This window comes from Amphibalanus amphitrite, unplaced genomic scaffold (assembly GCF_019059575.1).
Source record: "Amphibalanus amphitrite isolate SeventyFive unplaced genomic scaffold, NRLGWU_Aamphi_draft 001070F_arrow, whole genome shotgun sequence".
In the NCBI taxonomy this organism is placed as follows: domain Eukaryota; kingdom Metazoa; phylum Arthropoda; class Thecostraca; order Balanomorpha; family Balanidae; genus Amphibalanus; species Amphibalanus amphitrite.
In genome coordinates, this window is record NW_024882564.1 from 195,683 (window position 1) to 217,716 (window position 22,034).

Below are 22,034 nucleotides of genomic sequence, written 5' to 3' on the forward strand. Positions count from 1 at the left end.
AGGTCACGGAAAAGGTCATGTTGCATGACATTTGATGGGTATTGTTGAGCTGAACACATTCGTGATGTTTTCAGCGCTCTAGCATGTTTCTACCTAAAGTTGTGGTAAAAAAACTGTTGGAGATGTTTCATGACCTGAGATGAGCTGATGGCCATAGAGGGGTCACAGGTGCAATTTTCCGATTCAGTGTGTCATGTTTACCTGTGTCACGATGTTTGAATGTGTTTTCGGCCAAAAGAAGAGCATTTCAATTTTCTCCCAATGACCTATAATGGAGAGGTCGTAAAATTGAACTGACATTAGGTCATCGATGTGAAAACTTTGAGATAGGTATACGAATTTTTCATACTGATTTCCTCAAGTAAAAGCTCGAGTTTCAAACTTCTGGGATGTAAACTATAGGAATGACAGAGTCAAAAAGTTTTTAGAGGCACGATTACTTTACTTGCCCTGGTGACCTGACCTTAGGTGACCTGGGGTCAAAATTTTCACACACGATGCGAAATTGAAGTATTATAAGCTATACCAAGTTTCACGGCGGTGCGCACCGCGGTTTTCCTTACACGCGCAAAAAAAAGCTGGCAGGTGTGGCCAAAAACGCCCCTGCCCTCTTCCCCCCCCCCCACACACACACACTCTGGCGAAGACTGATCCTGAAATATCATAGTTGGTCTTCGTGGCCCTCCATGTGGTCCCCAGTAACTTCAGACTCGTGGTTACGCGCCTGGCGACATCACTTTCGTGCCAATTCATTAACTTTTTTGAAGGTGGGAGGGTCCCTTTAAGCGTTGTTTTATAAGGAGCGTCATTAGGTGGTTTTTGTCTTCCGTGTTTCTAAGCACGATCGTTTTGGGGGAATTTCTCTTATATAGGTCGCTCTGTGTGGCTTATTTATAATTTTTATGCTGATTTCGATCATTCCTCGTGCCCATCCTACCAGGCCTTTTGCCACTTACACTCATCAAGAAAGGAAAAAACTAGATTTTCATTGGGACTAGGTGTTTTGAGGGTGTAACATATTCAGCGTTCCCATTTTTGGATACTTCCTTGTGCTCGTCAACTATCGGTGATAAACAGACAGGTGCTTGACATGTCTCCACCCTCGGCGCGGACGGTGGATATAGGTATGGAAGACCTTGTTGAACATCGCTGAGCGTTGTGAATTGCGTAATCCTGCAGAGGGGGCGTGCCCGCTGCGAGATCGACGGGAATAAGAGCGCGGAAGACCCGGCGAAACATGTGGCGGTCTTGCCGGAAAGGTCATCTGATGATTGTTGCGTTAACAATAATTTGCGGCGTTGGACGTGATGCTTGTAACTGAAAAGAGCCCCTGAAAGGCGTCGGTGAAATCGTTCCCAATTTTGGGTACGCCGTTCCCATAATAAGGAACGCTTGCAGCGCCAGTGTACGAGAGCGTTCCCAAATTTGGGCTCGCGGCCCGGATGATGGACTGCTTTAGAAATAGGGGAACGATTTGAAAATACGATGGGCCTTACAATATCAAACTCTTTCCCAACAATATTGAGACAAATATCAGGCGGTTCACGATCGTTTTATATTTTTTGGACGTCATTTAACGGTTCTTTTTCTTGTTTTAAATAATGCCTACATGGCGTTCCCATATTTGGGTTTATCGTTCCCAAACATGGGAACGAAAATGCGTTCCCGAAAATGGGTACGCTTGACCATAGTTCCGCCTACTGAGCTGATCGCCGCATCCCGATCAGCTGATCGGGAAGCCCTTTAAACTGGCGTGTAAGTCGGCATTTAAATATTTACACGCGTGTAGCTACCCACCAGTTAACCGCGGATGGAAGTCCCCGGGTAAAAGTTGGTGGGCAGCTACACGCGTGTAAGGAAGTTAGCCACCAAAATAAACGCGAGTTAACCGCAAACTGGAAGTCTCCAGCTAAGTGGCCTAAATCCGATGAGAAAACAGGATTTGGGGGTACCCTAGGTTTGGCTCCTGCATGAGTTGGCCCCCCCAAAACGCAAGCCTGGATCCGCCAGTGATCTTGGAGTTCTTCGTGTAGTGAGTGAAGTTTTCTAAAAGCGTAGAGAGTAACTAAAACTGACGGCAGCGAACGAGTTTTGACCTCTTCCTTTTATGAATCGGACTCATATCTCGTGCGCGTACCGTACCCGCCGTCTTTTCGATCAGCCAGCATTGCACGGCGTGTTGACCCGCTGATATTTCGCCCAAACGGTAAATCTTTGCAACCTCATATCGGTAGGACAGCGTGGCAAATTGATAGCGCTCGCTGTCAAACATAGTGGGTCTGTTCCCGATAGCGCGATGGGCATCAGTCACAAAGGGCCAGTGCCGCTGCAGGCTCTGGTTGTGCCTTGTGGTCGGTGGTTCGCGATCGGCAGGTCGTGGTCTCTAATCGGAGATAAACGCCGACCACATTCCAAACACCCCTGGGTAGCACGGTAACCCCCTCCTCCTCCCACACACACAGACAGTGCAGCTCAGCAGAATCCCCTCCCCAGTCCCCGGCGCGGGCCGGCACCGGTCACTCACCATTGAAGGCCTCGAACTCGGCCCAGTAGGGTGTCGCCACGGCCACCACGCCCACGACGAACGACACCACCGCCAGCAGAGACGAGCCCGCCGACAGCACAACGTTGCTGCCCATCTCGGCTGGGCTGCGGTTACCGCACGCCGGGTAACAGGGCACCGCGAGGCTGACACTCAGGGCACAGAGTCACACTGCGGCACCGACAGATTCCACAGGGCACTGTCCACAGGCGGGCGCCCCGCACCACAGGCCACAGGGCACAGCCCAGGTGGGCGTGATCCCGAGCGGCACCACCGACCGGCACGCAGGAGGCACAACGCCACTGACGGTCCACTCACGACTCACACGCCCGCACACCCCGCACTGCCCCGCGCGCCGCCCCACTGCCCCGCGCAGGGTATATAGCCCCGCGGCCAGCCCGCCGACCCTCCGCGCACCTGACTGCGCTCACCCTGCGTATCGCCGCTCTACCGGCCGGCGGGGAGGCCGCAGGGGCCGCTCGCGCCGCGGGGCGGTAGAGCCGGTAGAGCGCCACCGGACGGCGGACCGCCAGCCGAGCGCAGCGCGCCGCCGGCGGCGCCTTTGTCGAGTGTGAATCCGCGGACGGTGACGGCCGGGGAGGGGAGGGGAGCGGAGCGGAGGGGAGGGAGGGTGTCCACTGTCCGTACACAGCGGTATCGCTATTGTCGTCTTTTGTCTGCCCCTGCGCGTGTGCTGGGAGCCTTCCACCTGACAGGGGCTGAGGGTAAACTATATAGGGTAGACCGGGGCAAGTCGCCCCGCCGAGGTAAAACGCCTCACCGATGTTTCTCGAAACTGGCAGAGTTCTGGGGAAACATCCTCTCTTCTATAAAACGTGCACTATATGATCATTATATGAGCAGACTGGAAAGAAATTGTGTTGACTCTTTCGGGAGATATAGCCAAAAATGTGTTTTTTGAGTGATTTTTATGTTTTGATGTCAGATTATGCATCATGGCGTTCTTTTATGGTCCACATCAGGTTAACGACTTTTATGTATTTTGAACAACTATTGTCTAACGCTTATCATGCCGGGTTGGTTCGTGTTAAATTATGTCTTGCTGGAGTGCAAAACGTTGTTCTCTGACCGAACTACGTGATGGGGTAAAACGCCCCAGCAGGTCGAGGGGCAAAAAGCCCCATGGGGCGTTTTACCCCATGTGTTGTTCGGGCTACCTACTTTCTAATGTTCGGTAGCTGGCGAACAGTAAGTTTCTATGCCTTTATGTGTATTTTTCTCAGCAACTGCATGGCGAAGGAAGTATTCTGTAAACATTTGCATTGCAATAATTTATTATTTGGTCTTATGAGGCAGGTGAAAAACCTGCTCATACAATAGTGTCATAGCTGAACACCTGACAGGATGGAATGTGCTAACTTCAGTGCCGTGCCTCCAGAGGTCTAAGGGACCTCTCATATAAGATTTAGCCAACTACCATGTTTAATCTTTAATCTAGAGTATGGGGCTTCTTGCCCCAGGCCGTGGGGCGTTTTGCCCTGGGGCTGGGGCAAAATGCCCCATTTGCAGTTGCTTCACAAATCGCTTCCTAGCTGGGAGTCCGATCATAGGTGAAATAATTTGAGGGGTGGAATTTAAAGTCAAATGTCCAAAGAACGAATTGAGCACAAATTTAGCCTTCCAAGTCATCTGGGACAAAAGTTATGTAGCAAAATAAATTATCTGGGGCGTCTTGCCCCAGGCTACCCTACCGGGTGTCCCAAAAGTAAGGTCATGATTTAAAACTTAAATATCTCGAGAAGTAAGAGTCCGAATCACTTCCAATTTTAACACGTGCAAGGTACATCCATAAAATTATTTTCTTGCATGCTTAAACCATTTTTGATCATAACTACACCGAGCAGTAGGCATAAAACTGAGAAGGTCGAAATTCAACTCTTAGAGAGGGTCCGTCATTAAAACAAAGGGTAAATACCGCCCAGTTTTCGGCCCTAAGCAGACCCTAGCAGCTCGCCCTATCTCTGAACTCATGCATAGTTTCGCCTCAACCGGTAAAACGTCAGAAAAAAGGTATAATGTACGCACAGGGCATGTATACTTAGCCACCTGTGCTTCGAGGTCCTGAGGAAGACAGCGGGAATCGGGTGACAGTAAATCAAGAGAGGTGGCCGAGAGTCCTCCCAGTGGTTCTTCCGCTCGTCGCAACGCAGCTGTGCCGACACCATCAGCCAGCAGTGGTTTCAGCAGGATGGAGACTATGCTTGCACCGTCCTGAAGATCGTGCAATTGTCTCCGAGAGTGGATGTGAGATCCCGTAATTTTCATTCAGGGCAACGCCATTGAATGGCCTCCGCGGTCACCTGACGTTACACCTTCATATTTTTATTCTCTGGATACACAACAGAAAGATTGTCTTTTAGGACAACCCAACGAGCCGGGAAGAACTAAAGGATGATCCCTTCGAGCAAACATAGGCGGCATCTCACCAGAGAATCGCTCCAGAATAGTGGAGGAAGTCAAACGTAGTCTATTCATGCACGCGGCCCGAAATGGTAGTCATGTAGAAAAGCAGCAAATGTGGGGCTACGAGCCAATGTATTGACTCATATGTATGTCAGAATAAAATTCTATAAAATGCTCTTTCATATGCTGTCCTATTTATATCTATCCATCGCGTATTTTTGGCAGTGTGGCCAAAACAAATGATGACCTTACTTTTGGGACACCCAAAGTATGTATTACTCATATAAATCGCTGAAGGTTTCAAAGCGATCGTTCAGTCGGTGTAGCTACAAAGAGCATCCTAACCTTCTCTGTGGTGATGTCGCTTGACGTGACCTGGGCCTCGTTTCACAAAGCGAGACCGTAACTTACGCCGGTTTTTGGTCTTGTATTGCAAGTGCATGTGAAGCTATGACGATAGTTTGAATCGTTGAATTTATTTATCTTGCAAGCACGAACAGAAGGGAGAAGGGGAAATAAATTTATCGCTTAACATGCACTTGCAATACAAACCCAAAAACCGGCGTAAGTTACGGACTAGCTTTATGAAACGAGGCCCTGGTGACCTGACCTTGAGCGACCTGGGTCTGAAATTTTCACATCATGTGCAAAAAAAGTACATTACCAGGTGTGCTGAAAACGGTAGCGCTCCGCGTCGCCATTTTTTCAGATATATATTTTTTTTAAACGCAAAGGAAACACCCCCGTTCAGTTATCTAGGGGAAGCGGGGGGAGCACCGCCACCTTAAGCATTTCTGCACTCACCGAGCTGATATGCGTAGTAAAAACGAAGCTCTTTTGCATTCATGTGAAAGTAGGAATGTTTTCCTACATGTTGGCATAATTTCCAGCGCTCCATTATAAAATTTCGCTACTTTACAGACATTGAAAACAAGTCATGCATTTTCCGTCCTCCAAAAAATGTGCGGGTAGCACCGCCACTGATGGCGATGTTATCCACAGATCGGCCTTACGGTGACAGCCACCCTTGGAAGCGTTAGGTACTGCTGTCTGAAATAGTAACTCAAACTCATATAAGACACACAAGAGTTGGTTGTTAGTTTGTCACAGATCAGACTGTTTGTTGCGGACAATATGCATACAAAGCATGACAAATTCACGTTTATTTCGAAACATCCAGTGAAGTCAAACGTGAGGTTAAAAAACAGATGACGTTTGCGGCTCAGCTCACTCAGATCAGATCACTCAGCTCTTCTCCGAGCTGAGTGAATCATCATCTCGGCTTTATCCATTTTGCCACCCCTTGGGGTAGCACCGCCGAGCATGGCGGTGTTACCCCACACAGTCATGGACCGACAACGCCCCGACGGGAAAACAAGCCGGGACGCGATTCTTCTGTAATTCCTTTCTCAACGAAGAGCACTTCATGCCCTCAAATTTAACGTAAAAATCAAGGCATTTTGACTTGAAATGACCACTTATTTGCTGCTAAAACATGCCAAATGATTACAACGATGGTTTGAAATTCACAAAATGGGCAATTGCGATCTCAAAATCAAATAAATCTTAGCGAAACCTACCTCACGCGGCGTCCCGTTTCCGTTCGGACACCGAAATGGCGGGTGTTTACATTTACAATCAGAGTTTTGCCGATAGAGAGGATGGCGGTGTTTCCCACATGGCGGTGCTACCCCCGCTTCCCCTATTGTCTGCATTCTTTGTGCAGTGTGCACTTGCATATAAAAACAATGTGGGGAAAGCATCCCACTCGGCTAACCAGGACCAAGGCATTTTTTCCGAACTACTCCGCCACCCTAGATAAACGACATAAATTCCCTGCTGCTTCTTCACCGGGCGTGCCCTGTAGAGAAGCGTTTTGGTTTGTAAAATTATTAATTTACGTGGTAACCGTTAAAACTAAAAACACACAAAACCAACCCTTAAAGGGACTATCCCACCTTCTAAAATGTTGTTAAAACCAGTTAAATTGTGCCCGACTTTATAGATTGGATGACCAGGAACACGGTCACTTCTGGCATTTATTTTTCATTAAACATCTTAGGCTTCCCATATTCCAAACACAAACTTTCAAATATGTGAAGTCACAGCCCAAAATTACCTCCTTCCCCAGGCCACATTACTGTCATAAAGCTGATTCTTTTTACTCTGTAGGCACCACAATAAAGTTCAGACCAAGTTTTAAGCGATTTTTCAACGAACAAACCCATTTAAATCAGAATGACTAAACGAGGTGACGTCACACTAACGGTCGCTCCATGTTGAAGATATACCTTGTACAAGGCCCATTTTCAAATGAAGGGAACGAATTTCTTCAACACCAAGAGGCCGCGGGGGTTGCAACCTATGTAGATAGATAGTGGTTTCTGAACCTCGCCGCAAACTTGGCTATCTCAACTCAAACCCCATGTTAAAGGTGGGATAGTCCCTTTAATAACTCTAAGTGATGGCTAGCGGTTACTCAGAAGGTTAGGCCTCTGTTGGTGCCAGGACCATATAGCGCGTGCTATAGGTACCGTGGCACATCTCTCCGCGTTTCTCGGGGCGCGCCGACGGACGCCGATTGGTTGCGCGGGTCGATGACGTCGGTCCGGGATGAGAGGCCGAGTTACCGCCCGAGGCGCCGCGCCGGTCAGAGGTGCTCCGGACGCCGGCAGCCATGAACACGGTCGCCCTGCTGGTATCGCTGTCCCTGGTAGCAGCCGCTGCCGCTGCCGCCGCCAGCCCGAGCGGTCGCGGCCAGCCCGAACACTTCCAACACAGCCGTGAGTTCACACTGGACGTGTCATGGGGTTCAATTAGCTTCGCACCAAGTTTTATACCGAATGCATGCGGAGCATTTCAGACAGTCCTATGAATAAATACAATCCTTTTGCCTGGAGTAAAAAAAAGTGGTCCTGATCATCCCACCTTAAAGGCAAGGCCCTAAAGGGACCTTCCCACCTTCAAAAATGTTAATGAATTGGCAAAAAGTGATGTCTCGTGGTTCAGAACGATCGAAAATGAATATTTACCAAATTTTACCGAAAAATACTCACTGGTTTTTAAGACTTTTACTTTTGTTTACTTTTTGCAGCCTCCGCTGTTCCTACGACGTCATTTGGAAGCAATAATTTGGCATCCTTAGCCCGCGCACCGACGGGGGGGCGGATATCCGCCCCCCCCCCTGAGGTTTTTCGCGGATAGCGGGAAAACCGCGGCGCGTAGCGCCGCGAAATTTGGTATGACTATTCTCTCATCGATTTTACACATGGTGTGCAAGTTTGAACCTCCTAACTTTTAAGGTCAGGTCACAGGTCACTTTGAATGACCCAACCTCATGTCACTTTTTTGCAACTTTGTCACCGTGCCAGAGCTACAGTAGATGTCGGAGGCCTTTGAAAGTCGCAGGATGTTATTAGGTCATTAGTAGCTACAATTTGTATATCTCGGAATTTTGATGTCGGTGACCTAAGGTCAGGTCAATTTCTCGACCTCCCCATTATAAGTCAATGGGGGGGAAAATCAACTCCCTGTTTTTACCACTAAAACGGGTCGGAATGGCCCCATATACCATACATGACTTCATATACGATCAACCTTCACTACCTTGAGGTCTGTTTTGCTGTTGGGCAGCTGTAAGGTCATGTGACGTCATCAAAGGTCACCAAAGGTTTTTTGCCAATAACTCCATACAGGAACAAGATATAGCCGCGCAGATGGTCTCATTGTGTTCAGCTCGTCAAGACGCATCGAATGATATACATGATGACCTCGAGGTCACGTGACCTGAGGTCAACCTTTGACCTTGACCTTTCGAGGTCAACATATATATCATTCGATGCGGATTGACAAGAGGATCACGATGATGCCCTTAGTTTGTTCCTATCTTGACTAATTCGAAAGTTATTCGAGAAAAACTCTCCATATCTAGCGCCGCCATTTTGACTTTTTCGACCCCTGTGACGTCATCTTTGACCTGACCTGAAAATGACCTTTGTAAAATTTGTAGGCCTTAACCGTGCGTATCCGATGCCGTTTACCGCTTGTCGCTATCATGCTTCGTTCTCGAGATCTCGGGGAGGGGGGCGGTCATCCGCCCCCCCCCCGTCGGTGCGAAGTTGGCGCAGACCCCCGTCGGTGCGCGGGTTAAAGTGCGGCAGATTTTGCATGCAAAGCAGTAAATACCACCTGACCTTACCGATGGTTTAACATAGTATAAGATTTAAAAATCGTTAGATCTGCTCTGACGTCACAAATTCTAACCTAAGGGGCATTCAAATGCATTAGCCCCTTATAATCTGAAAACTGCAAGTTTGAAATTAAGTATCTCCGAATTAAAGCATTTCTCGATGTTGTGAGTGCCCAAACCGGTTTAAGTGCGAGTTGGGGACCCCAATTTAGCTATATCAATTCAACCGTCCCAGTCATTGCGAAGTTTTGTGAGCGAAGCCATTTAAACGCTTCTGATTTAGCATTTGGCACACGCCGGGACGGTTACCCGGATATATCAAAACAGTCATATTCAGTTTTTAAAATGATTAGACTGTGTGATGCTCCAGACCGCTGATGAATCGGTTAAGCGGTTGCCAAAATATAAGGCTGTAAAAGGGTACACGGAGCAAAGTTTTAATTTGAATGTGACATGTTTTAATTTGAATGTGACCTTCTATAATTCGAAGGTGAGCTTTTTTTAATTTGAATGTGATCTACAATATTTTAATATGTTATATAATGTGACCTTTTTTAATTAACCCGCGCACCGACGGGGGGGCGGATATCCGCCCCCCTGAGGTTTTTCGCGGATAGCGGGAAAACCGCGGCGCGTAGCGCCGCGAAATTTGGTATGACTATTCCCTCATCAATTTTACACATGGTGTGCAAGTTTGAACCTCCTAACTTTTAAGGTCAGGTCACCAGGTCACTTTGAATGACCCAACCTCAAGTCACTTTTTTGCAACTTTGTCACCGTGCCAGAGCTACAGTAGATGTCGGAGGCCTTTGAAAGTCGCAGGATGTTATTAGGTCATTAGTAGCTACAATTTGTATATCTCGGAATTTTGATGTCGGTGACCTAAGGTCAGGTCAATTTCGCGACCTCCCCATTATAAGTCAATGGGGGGGGGGAAATCAACTCCCTGTTTTTACCACTAAAACGGGTCGGAATGGCCCCATATACCATACATGACTTCATATACGATCAACCTTCACTACCTTGAGGTCTATTTTGCTGTTGGGCAGCTGTAAGGTCATGTGACGTCATCAAAGGTCACCAAAGGTTTTTTGACACTAACTCCGTACAGGAACAAGATACAGCCGCGCGGATGGTCTCATTGTGTTCAGCTCGTCAAGGCGCATCGAATGATATACATGATGACCTCGAGGTCACGTGACCTGAGGTCACCCTTTGACCTTGACCTTTCGAGGTCAACATATATATCATTCGATGCGGATTGACGAGAGGATCACGATGATGCCCTTAGTTTGTTCCTATATTGACTAGTTCGAAAGTTATTCGAGAAAAACTCCCTATACCTAGCGCCGCCATTTTGACTTTTTTGACCCCTGTGACGTCATCTTTGACCTGACCTGAAAATAACCTATGTAAAAATTGTAGACCTTGTCCGTGCGTATCCGATGCCGTTTACCGCTTGTCGCTATCTTGCTTCGTTCTCGAGATCTCAGGGGGGGCGGTCATCCGCCCCCCCCCCCGTCGGTGCGAAGTTGGCGCAGACCCCCGTCGGTGCGCGGGTTAATTTGTTTGATGATTGTGACCTTTTTTATTTGATTATTTTAAATTTAAGTGTGACTTATTTTAATTTAAGAGTAAAAGGTGTATCTGATTCCCCGTGACGAGCTGTATTACATCAATATCCTTTTTATTGCAAAAATATCCATTTTGAACTTTGACCTTTTTCACCTGACCTTTACATTGACCAGAGCGTTAACTAAACTGGCACAATGGACGCCTAGCCCTCATCATTGAATTTGAAATGTTAAACTCACCATAAAACATGCCTTACATGACCCTAGTATAGTTGGGGTCATATTGTGACCCCTTAATAGTAACCTGACCTCTGTGACCTAACTTTGTATTGGTGACCTCATTTAGCACAATTTATATTAAACAGAAAACATTGCCCTCAGTCGAATACTTTAGATAACATGCCTTTTACTCGATGTTATAACACATTTTTCGAAGGCCTGTAAATGTTCAGAGATGCGAAGTTTGACCTGACCTGTGACGTCATCGGTTGCACCTTGGTCAATGACATTGGTTCACAAAGTAGTTCCTTGGTGGAGCTATCGAACCCCGTTTGAATTTTGAAAATCGGTCGGTAACTCTCCGAGATCTCAAGGGGGGGGGGGGCTGGCAGGGTCCGCCAATAGGGGTCAGACCGATGCCCAGTCAGTAAGATTTCCCGCCTTCACTTATAACCTAAATAAGGCGAGAAAACCTAATTAGACCAGCACCGTGCCGGGTGGAAGTGTTTCACTACCCATTTTCGCGAGCATAAAGAGAACAGCAGATTTGCTGTCGTTCCTTCCCAGCAGCAGTCCCCGGCAGGGATGTGCGGCACAGCATACCTTCAGGCGTTCGTCGCTAGTGTCATCTAGCGGCGGGAGCTGTAACTAGGCTGAGGCAAGCCCGAGAGGCTGAGTCGACACTGACAGTCGTAAGGTTAGAGGGCCTTGGTCGTAAGCATGGCGTTTGGTGCGACAAACGCCAACAGTGACCGAAACAGTCTGCAAGCCGGGTGTTTCGACTTTCGATCTCAAAATGGATGGATGATTTGCTGTAATAAAAATGAATCGGTGCCCGCTGCCCTGCACACTGCAAAGTGAACGGGAAAGTACCAGGAGCAACTATAACGAAAATAAGCCGGGCATCCAGTAAAGTAGCGACTACTTTACTAGCCTCTATGTCGTCCAGCGGCAAAATCTCCATCTTAGGATTATTATCACGGCTAAATTTGCTACCCATTTATAGATTTTGAACGAAATCGAAGAGGTCGTCCTTTTATGTTATCGTATCGTCCTTTGCGACGCTGGAGGAAACATTATTGGATGCCCGTCGAAAATGTGTGAAATATCGAACTGCTGCTAACCAGCAGAGGCGGAGCTTCCTATACAGTTGGTGTGGCGGCTGCGCCACCAACTCGCCGTTTTCCCCACCAATAACCGTTTTGCCCCACCAACTTTAGCTGCTCTGTAGGTCTTTGATGTTTTGCAAACCAATCTTTTGGAATGTCTAAAATGTCTGTGTGATGCAAAATATTATATATGTAATGGTATGAATTGATTCAGTGCGGCACATCATTGAAACTTGACAATCGGACGTTATAACTAGGTTTGACGACTTTTGCCCCACCAACTTCCCTGGAAAAGCTCCACACATATCTCTAAAGGAATGATGCCTAAGGCTCTGTGTCCACTCGACTCCACTGACCATGTTTGTCACAGTGTCGTGTAGTGACATGTCACAGTAACGTGTGGTGACATGTCACAGTGATGTGTGGTGATTGTCACAGGTGACATGCCACAGTAATGTGTGGTGATATGCCACAGTGTCGTGTGGTGACATGTCACAGTGGCGTATGGTGACATGTCACAGTGGCGTATGGTGACATGTCACAGTGATGTGTGGTGACATGTCACAGTGCCGTATGTTGACATGTCACCGCGTGTTGTGGCAGCCGGCGGCGATGACGCCCCGGAGGAGGTGGACGACTACTCGGCCCTGCTGGCCGGGCTGCTCAGGAGCCATGACAAGTGAGTAGGGCGCACAACCGGTCGACTAGATACCTATGAATACGAACAATAATCAATCCATGGAATCAGACGAGCACCTAAATATACGGCCTCATCAAAAGCTTGCACGAAGCTGTTTGCCATTTTGTAACATCTAACATCTTTGAGTCACACTGGAATCTGGATATTGACAAGTAAATAGTAAGAATGTCCCGAACTAACTGGGCACCCCGCCACTGCTGGCAGGCGCTCGTGCATCCCGCGCGGCAGCTCGTGCGACGCCCGTCCGTACGACTGCTGTTCGCAGGGCACGTGCCGCTGCAACCTCTGGGGCAGCAACTGCAAGTGCGCGCGCGGCAGCCTGTTCGCCGCCTGGGGCCGCCGCTAGAGCAGCGCGCGCGGTAGGCACGGCGCGACTGGCCGCTCTGTCGTCAATACATGTCTGACCGAGGTGGCGCCGACTGTGGCAGCTCAGACTGGGGCAGCTCAGACTGTGGTAGCTCAGACTGGGACAGCTCAGACTGGGGCGGCTCGGACTGTGGTAGCTCAGACTGGCAGATTAGTCACGGCGGGTCGAGAAATGAGCAACGTCTGCAGAGCCGGAAAACGAACACAGCCTGCAGGGCCGGTCGACCCATGTACAGAGCTACACACTGAACACAACACAGTACACAGCCGCAGGGATGCGGAGCCGGAGCCGGAGCCGGCATATTTTGCCTGGAGCCGGAGCCGGAGCCGGAGCCGTGAAACAATGTAGCCCGGAGCCGGAGCCGGAGCCGGAGCCGTCAAAAAAGGGGGCGACTCCGGCTCCTTTTCTTTAGAGGAAACAATTATTTACCTAGTTCGGTTTGACAGTAGGGACCGTCGAGGTCCTGGTCAGTGTTCTCTACCTTCAGTAATCGCATACACGGTTACACCTCGCATCGCATTCAAAGCAATGCTGCCACCACCTACAAGGCGTAAAACAATGTGGTATTCAAAATAGCCTTGTTATACAAAAACAGTAGCAACGTGCACCAATCCCATCGCCTTTTTTCTTCCACCCGTATTTAATTGATCGCATAGGGAATGTACTTAGTAGAAGCCGGAGCCGGAGCCGCCGGAGCCGGAGCCGCCCGAGCCGGATCATTTTACTCGGAGCCGGAGCCGGAGCCGGAGCCGCCATGACATTTCACCCGGAGCCGGAGCCAGAGCCGGAGCCGATTTTTTTCTCCGGAGCCGGAGCCGGAGTCGGAGCCGTCTGAAATTTCCACGGCTCCGCATCCCTGCACAGCCGTGTACGCCGCTCAGCTGCTATGCTGCCAGCTGCCACCGAAACCAAAGGTCAAGCGTTGCGACGTCAGCACCCGTAAATGTCATCCATGATGGTCAATTCCTGAGAGCTGCCAATGCACCACTGTAAGCTCACTTCCGTCAGTTCATCCCTCCAAATTTCCAAAAGACGTTTGTACTCTTGTTTGGTCAACCGTTCTCCTAGACGAGCAGCCTGAACACTGACCAGTCTTCGGGTCTCATTGACCAGTCGTCCGGACGGGCGGACTCCACAGGCGGACCTCGGGAGCGCCAATATCCTCTGTCCCACGGGTCAGGGGACGAACACCACCTCTCAGGAGGTCGGCAGCTGTCCGCCACCCACACCAGTCCATGCCACAGGGCGCCAATATCCCCACGGACCGGGACGGGCGAGACGACCAGCGGAGCGGCGGGGGCGGACGGAGTGCAGGCGGTCCCGACCCCCTATACCGAGAGGACCAAGCAGGGCACCCGTACATGGACATGAGGAGCGTCGTCACAGCGCAAACTGTGAAGGAATGTAGGTAGGCTCGAGTCCTGGCGAGTTGTTTGGTGCCATTTTCAGAGCTCCATATCCGCTCAATGGCCACAATATATCGCGCAAATTTAGGAGTCATGAACTTCGTTAGCCTCTGTAGGTCAAACGGCTAGGAGTGACGCCGAATTATTGGGGCAACGTCTTTCACATCCCAAGGGCTCTTTTGTGTGCGAATTTCAAGTAGATCCGAGGCGTCCCGAAGCTAAGCTGAATATGGGATGTCTTTTGACAGGCATAATATCCGTGCCGAGACTCAATTACCATGCACGGTTATAGACCGAACAGTACAGTGCAAGGACAGAAGGCGGCCAACAGCGAAATGAGACCTAATTATTAGAAACTAGGCACGGCTATCTGGGGAACAAGCTGTGAGCTTCGCTTGTGATGACGAAACGTCACATTTTACATCTTAGAAATGTAAAACATCATGGATAATAAATACATCATACGCGATGAGCAATGGATAAAGGATAAAGACCGCGATCGCGATGGAAACAAAGCACACTGGCAAGGGGAAACAATTAGTGATTAATGATGGAGGAGAGGAAGAGAGGAGAAAGGATGATGATGCATTCAAAATTATATATTAACACATGGTTTCCCGTGTGTAAATGGTTTTAACGCACGACGTGGATGGATTGGAGCACGAGTGTGTTAATGCACGAGTGAAACGAGTGCATTAACGCACAAGTGCTCCATTCCATCCACGAGTGCGTTAAAACCATTTATGCACGGAAACCATGTGTTAAACTAATTAATACATGCTTAACGGTGCGAATTTAAATTAAAATTAATCTTAATCCATGACATTAAAAGGGCCTTTTATGGGAATTCTTAGAAGAAAGTCAATGACCCTTCCGAAAAACTTCAGTCGAGAAATTCATCACTGCACGAGCGTGCACCAATTTAAATTGGTGCACGGCTACCTTCGAATTAACGCACGGTTAATCTCCAGTGAACGCACTGTAAAGTATGTATTAATACACAATATAGGGAATAACATATGCAATCAGCAGTGGGTAAAAGCATATTATCAACATCCCATTAATGTCCATTGATACGACTATTCGCTTTGGCGTGTTGGTGTCTCCCTCACTCCCAGCCCGATGCGTACCAGATTTGTGCCACGTAAAAGCACTGCAAATCAAGGGTACCTTACTGTTCTTGCCAATACCACTAAGACCCAATGGTAGCCTTGTATTAGCCTCCGCGCTACATAGCTCTGGAATTCGGACCATTTCCAGGCGGATCATCCCTCCAAAAGCGCACAACATTGCGGCCGATGCGTCCCATCATAGATTATGCACATCTTCGCACAAATCATTTTCACACGAAACTAGGATGAAGGTACACAATTTCTATAAAAATGTGTATCATCTTCAACTTTGGCGCAGGTTAATAAGTGTGGTTTCAATCATTGCTCCCTCATATCGCACTAATACATCATAACGTGTTCGTAATATCGCAGACCATATGCTCGTACATTGTTACTCAGAAACGTTACCTAGCAAGTTGCTGCTATCAGCGAAACACTGTTGCCAGAATTCATCCTCCATTTCAGCCCCCGTTCACATGCGTCACTTTATCACACGATATAATAAACCAGCCAGGGACACGTTTCAAAGCACACCACGGGGAACGAAACGGAGTGGGATTCCCGAGTAACAGCACGGCACCAATAACTGCGGCGGAACTCACTGTGTATTATCGCCCGGGCTGAAGTCAATGCTTCCCTGTAATGAATTGCTCCCTGAACAAGACATCGTCCAAAGATATACATCAAACAAATCCCACTCGACAACGAAAACTCAAAACAAATATTCCATCACACCAGCTCGGCACATTCTAAAAAAAAAAGAACTTGAAACTAAATCCACTCGCGACACACAAAACGTACAATTGAGTTAGACCCATTGAAAGAACACATTCAGTCCGCTGCGAGCAGGCACAACACTGCAGCTGCATTTCTGAGGCTAGGGTCGGCGACAGCTCAACGCAGAGGGGCGACACCGCACCGAGTGGCACACTAAGGGCAGTGGACCCCGCCGAGTCCAGCCGACATCAGCTAGGCGCCGGCACGGCACTCTCCTTCCCGGCCAGCATGTGCTTGTGGAACACCTCGTGGAACTCGTCGTGCCACCAGTGCACCAGCCGGAACGAGTTGACGGGTGCCAGCACCAGCACCCGGCTGAGGTAGGCGGCCGGCGCGCGGCAGCCGCCCTCCCGGTACCCCGTCTGCGTGAACACGATGCTCATCTTCTGCTGCATGCCCGTCGTCATGGTGACGGACACACTGTGCACCACGTGGCCGAACACGGCCGGCAGCTGGCTGGTGCCGTGCGCGCGCACCAGCAGACACGTGGTGCCCTCGTCGGCGTTCTCAAAGAGCAGCTCGCGCGCCAGCCGCACGTCGCGACAGGATGGCGGCGCCAGTCGCTGGTGGAACTGGCTCACCGGTCGCCGGAACACCAGGCAGTACAGCCAGAAGTCGCCGCCGGCCGGCGCGCGGCCCATGTTGACGCACTGGGCGCCCACCAGCCGGCACGTGTCGGTGCTGTCGGCGGCGCGGCGGCGCAGCGCACGCAGCGGCCCGTACAGCCGGTGCAGCGCGCGCACCACGGCCGCCCGGCAGCCGCGCTGCTCCTGCACGAAATCGGGCGCCGCCAGCAGACCGAGCGGCGTCGGCGGCGCGCACCAGTGCCAGTAGAGGCGCACCCAGAACTGGCGCGTCAGCGTGCTCCGGTACGCGTCGCGGCAGATGGCCGCGAACCGCGCCACGTCCTCGGGCGCCACGTGGCGGCCGATCAGGTACCACAGCTCGGGCGGGTAGCGGCGGCCGGCGCCGCGGTCGGCCCGCCCGCCACCGGCGTGCCACAGCCCGCCGCCGCCGGCCGAGTCGGCGTGCCGGTCGGGCGGCTCGTCGGCCACGTCCTCCCAGCAGTCGGGCACGTCCGTCATGGGGGCGCGCGCCTTCCGCAGCCGCGCCACCGGCAGCCGGGCGTCGGCGCAGTCGGCCAGCGTCAGCTCCCCAGCCGGCTGACAGGAGCGGCGCGAGCGTGGCCCGCTCCAGCGCCGGGGCATCGAGACGACGACGAGCGCCGCGTCACGCCCGGTGCGGCCGACGGGCTCTGCCGGCTCACTGCCGACGGGCCTTGTGGCACCGGCACTAATCACTTACGGATAATAATGATTTGTTATACTGGCTATAAAATTCTAGGGGAGTTACCTAGGACATTATAAAAAATATGCAGTATGAAATGGTGATTTCAGTAGGATCTGTACCTTGATGGAGTTTTGATGCAATGTTTAGGTACTTCTGAATATGTCCTCTGCAATGGTATCACATTCAAAAAGTACGGTAGCAGCTTTCAACTACTGCTGAGGAAACATATTGAGCAATATCTTATTTAGCAAAATAATCAATTCTTTAGCAAACACTGTTGAAGTTCAGCAGCTTGTACTTTGTTACTTGAACACCTGAAAAAGAATATCACTTATCAGAAAGACTCAAATAGTGGAAATAGTCATCACAAATAAAAAGGAATCAGGTCCATTTCTTTTTGCACCCTCTAAAAACTGGACAAATTGGCAAAATAAGAACATGAAAGGAAAGGACACATCCTCTCCAGCTTAAAAAGTGAGATTACTCATCAATACTTATGATACTTTTTACACAAAACATTCATAAGTTATCTCCACTCCAACCAGCCATTGATTCAGGTAACATGAGGTTACATTAGGTATGGTAAGGTCAGGTTAGATTAGCTTTGTTATTTCTACTTGTAGTGTACCTACCTGCTCTTTTTAGGAGTTAATGATTGTTTAAACAAATTTCTAGGTTAATATATGTTTTTTTGACAATATGGCATAGTTTCTATTTTGAGCCTAGGGTGCAAAAAGATGACAAATACTGGTAGTATTTGCCGTTTCAGTTACCTAGCTGTAATATTTCATAGAGCCACCTAATCTTAACACCTTGCTTATTTTCCAATGCAATGTAATGTTCGCCATATTTAAATTTTAAAGCATATTCATGGAACTATTGCTAAATTTCAATTACAATGAAGCCTCATATCAAGGCTATATAAACCAGGTAGAACGCTCCGGGAAAAAAGTTGGAAACAATAAATTAGTTGCGGCATTCCCTGATGACGCGAATGTGGGTCAGCGGCCGGCGGCCGGCCGCCGCTAACACTGTATGAGGAGGGATGCGCGGAACTTTTGCTTGTTGGTGATTGCGCTAGGCAGTTAAATGGTAATGTTAGGATATGTTTCGAAAGTAAATTGAACGACGCTTCGAACGCCGTCAATGAATTTGCGATACGATGACTATTTGTTTAGTTAGAGCCGGCGAACTTTTACCTTCCGACCGCGCGCGGAGGCGATATGGTGCCACACTGGCGGTTTTTACGATAGCTCAAAATTCTTTTGAGATAAAGAGATGAAATTTGACATGTCCTATCTTTTGATCAAGCTGGATCTTATGGTACAAGTCGCATATTTAAGGTACGTCAGGTTGTTGACCTATGTTGTCGCTCGTGAGCCTCTGCACAGTCCAAGAACAACGCAATTTCTGAACACTCAGTGCCACGAAATCCTTCACAGAAAGATGACACTTGGCAGAAAGAAGAGTTGTCGGTTTCTTACCGTTCGTATGTGTCGTGTTTTCACAAGAGTTTAGTAAGGTCAGGTCCGTCACGTGACCTCTCCTCATAACTCAATAGGTTTACTATCAATAGAAGCGTTTATCAATCGCCGGAAATCTTAGCCAATCCCACTGGACACTGGATCCATACCCACATAGGGCCCTCCTGACTGGCCACTCCCTCTGAAATCCACAATAACATTGGGCTGCGGCCACGGTTATGTATTAATGCTTTTCACTAACAGAAATACAACTTCAACCAGCACAGTGCACGCCGCCACAACAGTCCGACCCACGTCCCTGATATCGAGATCGACTAGCTCCCGGCCGGATGCACATACGCGGAGCCAATCAGTCCGAATGTGACCTGAAGCTTACAATTGCTGTGTCGCATGGCGCATGGCACAGGACGATTCCTAGCAGCTGTCGGCTTGAGTGGAGAAACAACACGTTGCGACACACCGCGCCGGCGACAGAGCTCAGCAGGGCTGGTTGGAGGCTGGAGCCGGAGGTAAGGACGGACACAGGCACAGACATTGCAGGACAAATAACAGGATGTCAGTTAGGGATATAATTCAAGACGAATGATTCAAGACGGACTGAAATAATACACATTTTGCTCACTTGGATACCAACTTCAAACTTGGCGTTTATGTATAGCACCATGGAAACAATGGGCACACAGGAAAGAAACAAAAGATGAGGGTTTTTTAACTCAAGGAAGTAAAACAGCCCGAAGTGCAGACAAGCACATACTTTTGGTAATAGCTATCAGCTGTCCTACTCCTCTTCTCCCTTCATCAACTACTGGACACATTTGAAGCATCATATATAGCACCAATGTCCATAACCAAAGCTTGCAAGTAGTTTTAACTTCTATGAAGCCAAGGGAAATGTGCCTACATCATGCATGTAAACTCAAAATTACACATGCATGACAAAGGAAGCTTATGTAAAGAGAATAGTTGACAAAAGCATCTCATGGTTAAAATTATTCAAAACTGCACACAGGGCAAACATAAAAAGCAGCAAGTGTACTGTTCTGTTATGCTAAGAAATAATCCAAAACAAAATACAATCTTTTCATGTTTGAACTAGTTGTTCTTCTATGCCCCTTCATCCATATCTTGATTACAGATGGGCTGTTACTGTAGGCTGATGAAGTGACACTTGATTGCCTTTGTGCGAGTTTCAGTTGCAGCCTCCTTGGTACTGCACTGGAAAGCAGATTGAATTGAATGCCTCTGAAGGATAGGAATACAGGCAGGGTTAGCTGTAGTAGTGTCTATGATAATAGACATGACATTTTTGTCCTTTGACATACATTTGTTGAAGTACAAAAAGGTACAAAATAAATTGGTTTGTTTCAAGACACGCACACTGCACAAAGCCGCACAGACATTACACAGGCATATGAAATTGGTACACATAAAATTTGATGATTCAAAAGGTCAAAACTTGCAATAATAATTGAAGTAAAAGTTACAATCACAATCATTTGATTTAAAATGACTTGACATAAGTCACATGACGCAACGCTCCTATTCTTTTATGCTTTCATTATCCTCCACATATCAACCAGCTTGATACCAGGCTGTGCAATAGTGTGTACATAACCCCATGTTGCCATTTTATTAGAGCAAGTGGGGTTACAACAACAATGCTAATGTCAAACCCACATCTGCAACCCGTACTGCAGTTTCAATCACCTTACAAGCACACCTTCTGGCAGTTTGATACGCAAAATGGTCATTACTACTTTCCCCTCATATTCAACACATATTCCCTTTATACAGATACAGTTTAGACCTGGTTATGGCAAGCACTTTCGAGAAAAAAAAATGATTTAAGTCCAAGACAAAGGTCGAGAGAAACAACACCAACATAAAACACCGACTATGTAGCACTAATACTGTCAAATTCATAAAAATATATACATGAGTCGATCAGAAATTCACTGTAGATTTCGAAAATGGTGTCAAATGCCACTCAAATACCCCCATTCGCATGTACGAAGCAATAAAACACTGACCTTCAATTCCGCGTGCCATTCTCCATAGGCCACTGTGATAGCAAGTGTTCACTGATAGCAAAAAATGAGACCCACATATGACGCGTTTGCTACCAGCCAATCAGCGCTCGAGTTACCGAGCGCTGATTGGTGGAGAGGGCCGTCGTCAGCAGCTAATTACACGTTGTTTTCCTTGAACATGTGCGTGAGCGCTGATGCTGCTCACGGGCTGTTGCCATTTTTCGTAATGCTGAAGGCACGGGAACGAACCCCCCTGCCTCATATCCAGTACACCAAGAGCCAACAGGATCTCTAATCCTATTCCAAGCAGCCAGGGAGCAGCAAGGTCATGTGCCTTGCCCAGAGGGATGTTCACGGGCACCGCAAATTGCTGAGTGTGGTGTGTGCCGTGTGTGCAGCAGGCGTGGGGGTAGGGGATGGGTAGGCAGTTCTGACGTCACCGCTGCTTGCAGTGGACGGTCCCCTGTGGCCGGTTCCAACCGACCACAGTGGTCGATGTCAGCTGTGTGTGGTGACGGAAGGCTGACGTTGTCGTAGGGACGCAGTGAGCAGAGCTTACAGCCTGTGTACGGTCCAACCGCACATGGCCTGGGCCCTGTTTCACCGGTGATAGCAGCAAGCTGCTATCACGTTTCGCGAGCTGACGTCATGTCGTGACGCCATACTGTTGTCGTAATGGGTAGTTCCGGCGCACGATTACCGCGACCTTGGCGGCGGCATTAAGTGACGTATGAGCCTAAAAGTAAGAGTTTACGCAGTCATGATAGTATATATATATTTTTGGTATATATTTTTTCAATATGATGTATTT

At 48.7% G+C, this 22,034-nt stretch overlaps 3 protein-coding genes across 3 annotated transcripts in view; 1 reads left to right on the forward strand and 2 right to left on the reverse strand.

Moving 5' to 3' along the window:
* LOC122369767 overlaps nucleotides 1-2,986 on the reverse strand; it is a 31,222-nt gene extending 28,236 nt beyond the window's left edge. The window contains exon 1 of the mRNA XM_043344731.1: nucleotides 2,525-2,986. Within this exon, the coding sequence (XP_043200666.1) occupies nucleotides 2,525-2,639 (115 nt within the window). The 5' untranslated portion in view covers nucleotides 2,640-2,986. The remainder of the gene's footprint in view (nucleotides 1-2,524) is intronic.
* Nucleotides 2,987-7,600: 4,614 nt separating this feature from the next.
* On the forward strand, nucleotides 7,601-13,163 carry LOC122369768 (toxin Tbo-IT2-like). The gene is made up of 3 exons (XM_043344732.1): nucleotides 7,601-7,749; nucleotides 12,661-12,736; nucleotides 12,962-13,163. Exons 1-3 carry the CDS (start codon nucleotides 7,644-7,646, stop codon nucleotides 13,101-13,103), a joined length of 324 nt encoding a protein of 107 aa, XP_043200667.1. The 5' UTR covers nucleotides 7,601-7,643; the 3' UTR covers nucleotides 13,104-13,163.
* A 2,566-nt stretch (nucleotides 13,164-15,729) lies between these two features.
* LOC122369769 (transmembrane protein 183-like) lies at nucleotides 15,730-18,023 on the reverse strand. Its single transcript, XM_043344733.1, has one exon. The coding sequence runs from the start codon at nucleotides 17,625-17,627 to the stop codon at nucleotides 16,608-16,610; it is 1,020 nt and encodes a 339-aa protein (XP_043200668.1). The 5' UTR covers nucleotides 17,628-18,023; the 3' UTR covers nucleotides 15,730-16,607.
* Between the last annotated feature and the right edge of the window lie 4,011 nt (nucleotides 18,024-22,034).